We start from the raw sequence: 2,351 nt of genomic DNA on the forward strand, positions 1-2,351 counted from the left end.
CTGCCTCAGCCTCCCGAGTAGCTGGGACTACAGGCGCCCGCCATCTCGCCCGGCTAGTTTTTTGTATTTTTAGTAGAGACGGGGTTTCACCATGTATACCAGGATGGTCTCGATCTCCTGACCTCGTGATCCACCCGTCTCGGCCTCCCAAAGTGCTGGGATTACAGGCTTGAGCCACCGCGCCCGGCCCAATGCTTTTAACTTATAATTGAATTGGTCTATTTCTAGAAGATTGATAGATTTTGTACTAAATTCCTATGAGAAATGGAGCACAAATCTCTCTACTTGAGGACTTTAAATTATGTTTTTAGTATTACAAACCTGAAGGGTGAAGCAGTTTATATATTGGTGCCAAACAATACAGCCATCTTGATATTGATAACAGCTGCACAAATGATCAAAGGCCTCATTTAAACGTTCCTTTAACTTGAGGTTGATATAAAAGTCCCATGGGACAGGTTGAGAAGATACCTGTAAGATATTTTATTTTAAAAATTCAATTCAATTAAGTATATGGTTATGGCTGGCAGGTTGAAACACATTCCTTCCAGCCCTTCTGATAGAGAAATAATAAAGAGTTATTTTTAAAGGCATAAATCTACTATAAAAGAAACAATAGCAACAAATTCTGGAAAGAGAATAAGCTGGAAAGAGAAGAGGAGGTAACAATCCAGTTAGAATAAAAACTGATTTTGGCAGAGGAGAAAGCTGAGCTACATTTACACTACAAGGCTATTTCCCTATAGTATATAACTGCCAGCACCAATTACCCATGGAAGTGAGGCTGAGGGTGGAGCTAAGACAGGGGTGATTGAATCCCATTTAAGAGGAAGGTAGGCCTAGTGCAGTGGCTCATGCCTGTAATCCCAGCACTCTGGGTGGCCGAGGCATGTGGATCACCTGACATCAGGAGTTCAAGACCAGCCTGACCAACACGATGAAACCCTGTCTTTACTAAAAATACAAAAATTAGCTGGGTTTTTGGTGGCGAGTGCCTGTAATCCCAGCTACGCGGGAGGCCGAGGCAGGAGAATTGCTTGACCCTGGGAGGCAGAGGCTGCAGTGAGTCAAGATCGTGCCATTGCACTCCAGTCTGGGTGACAAGAGCAAAAGTCCGTCTCAAAAAAAGAGGAAGGTAGACCCCAGCTTCCCTCCTCTGCTCCCATAGCCCAGCCCAGCAACTACCTCTCCCCTATTCTCGAAGACTAGAAGTTTATTACCTAGTGAGTATAAAACAGAAGGGCTCTGGACTACAGAGCACTAGGCACCACTGAGGGGCGTAGAAATAACATGGAAAACAGGGAAAAGTGTATATATCGGATGTTGTATATGCAGCGGTTAAGATGTTAAGATGTACCTCCCTGCCCTTCCATGCTTCAGACCAATTTCCTTACTTAGCTTTCAGAAAGCTAGAAGCCAGGCTTATATGCTCCAGGCAGAAAATCAGAAGTCTTCTCTGAGGGAGAAGACTTCTCTGATCAGCTCAAGAGAAAAGATCTAAATATTGGAGGGTTTTCCAATAAAATGGCCAAGCTAGATCATCCTGCGTTGAGGTCCACAGCTGTCAAGGTCTTTCCATATACATAACTACTTTCAATTAGCTTTCAGTATCCCATACTTCAATATGAATAGAGAGTCAGAGACTTGAAGAAAGCCTGCAGTGTGAAAGAGATCAAAACAGACAAAAAAAAAAAAAAAAACACACACACACAAGAAGAAACAGATGACAAAGGGAGAAAAAAATGTTAAAGTATCATTAGTATCTTCAGAAAGATAAGGAATATTCTCTTTGAAATAAAGAATAGAATGCTACAAAGAAAATTCTGAGAATAAAAAAAAGAGCTCTTGAAAATTAAATATAGAAATAAAAACCTAGTAAAAAGACCAAAAATATTAAGCTGATAAAATACACAGCAAGTAAAAAGAAAAAGAGAAAACATAGGAGAAAAAAAGTCAAATTTTTAGAGGTTCTGTCCAAAAGATGCCATATGCACCTCTAATAAAAGGAATTAGAGAATAAGAGAACAGAGGAAACTGAGAGGAAAAAATAATTTTTCCATTGAAGAAAATTTCTCAGAACTGAGGGAATTGACAGATTGAAATGGCCATTGAGTATCTAACACATAAGTGACAACAAACTTATGAAAAGGCATGTAATTGTGACATTTCAGAATAGTGGGGACAAGAATAAGATCCTATAAGGATCCAGAAAGAGGGAAAAATAACTTCACAAAGCTTTGAGACTCAGAATGGCAAAAAAATTCAAAAGCAAAGTTAGATGCCTGTAATCCAGTTCTTTGGGAGGTCAAGGTGGGAGGATTGATTGAGTCATGAATTCAAGACCAGCCTAG

The 2,351-nt window shown here is 40.1% G+C and overlaps 1 protein-coding gene across 1 annotated transcript in view; it reads right to left on the reverse strand.

Moving 5' to 3' along the window:
• Window positions 1-2,351, reverse strand: part of BUB1B (BUB1 mitotic checkpoint serine/threonine kinase B) — a 63,169-nt gene that overhangs the window by 8,859 nt on the left and 51,959 nt on the right. The window contains exon 19 of the mRNA XM_011932718.1: window positions 322-471. Coding sequence (XP_011788108.1) covers window positions 322-471 — 150 coding nt within the window. The remainder of the gene's footprint in view (window positions 1-321; window positions 472-2,351) is intronic.

The sequence above is a fragment of the Colobus angolensis genome, unplaced genomic scaffold (assembly GCF_000951035.1).
Source record: "Colobus angolensis palliatus isolate OR3802 unplaced genomic scaffold, Cang.pa_1.0 Scaffold97, whole genome shotgun sequence".
Taxonomy (NCBI): domain Eukaryota; kingdom Metazoa; phylum Chordata; class Mammalia; order Primates; family Cercopithecidae; genus Colobus; species Colobus angolensis.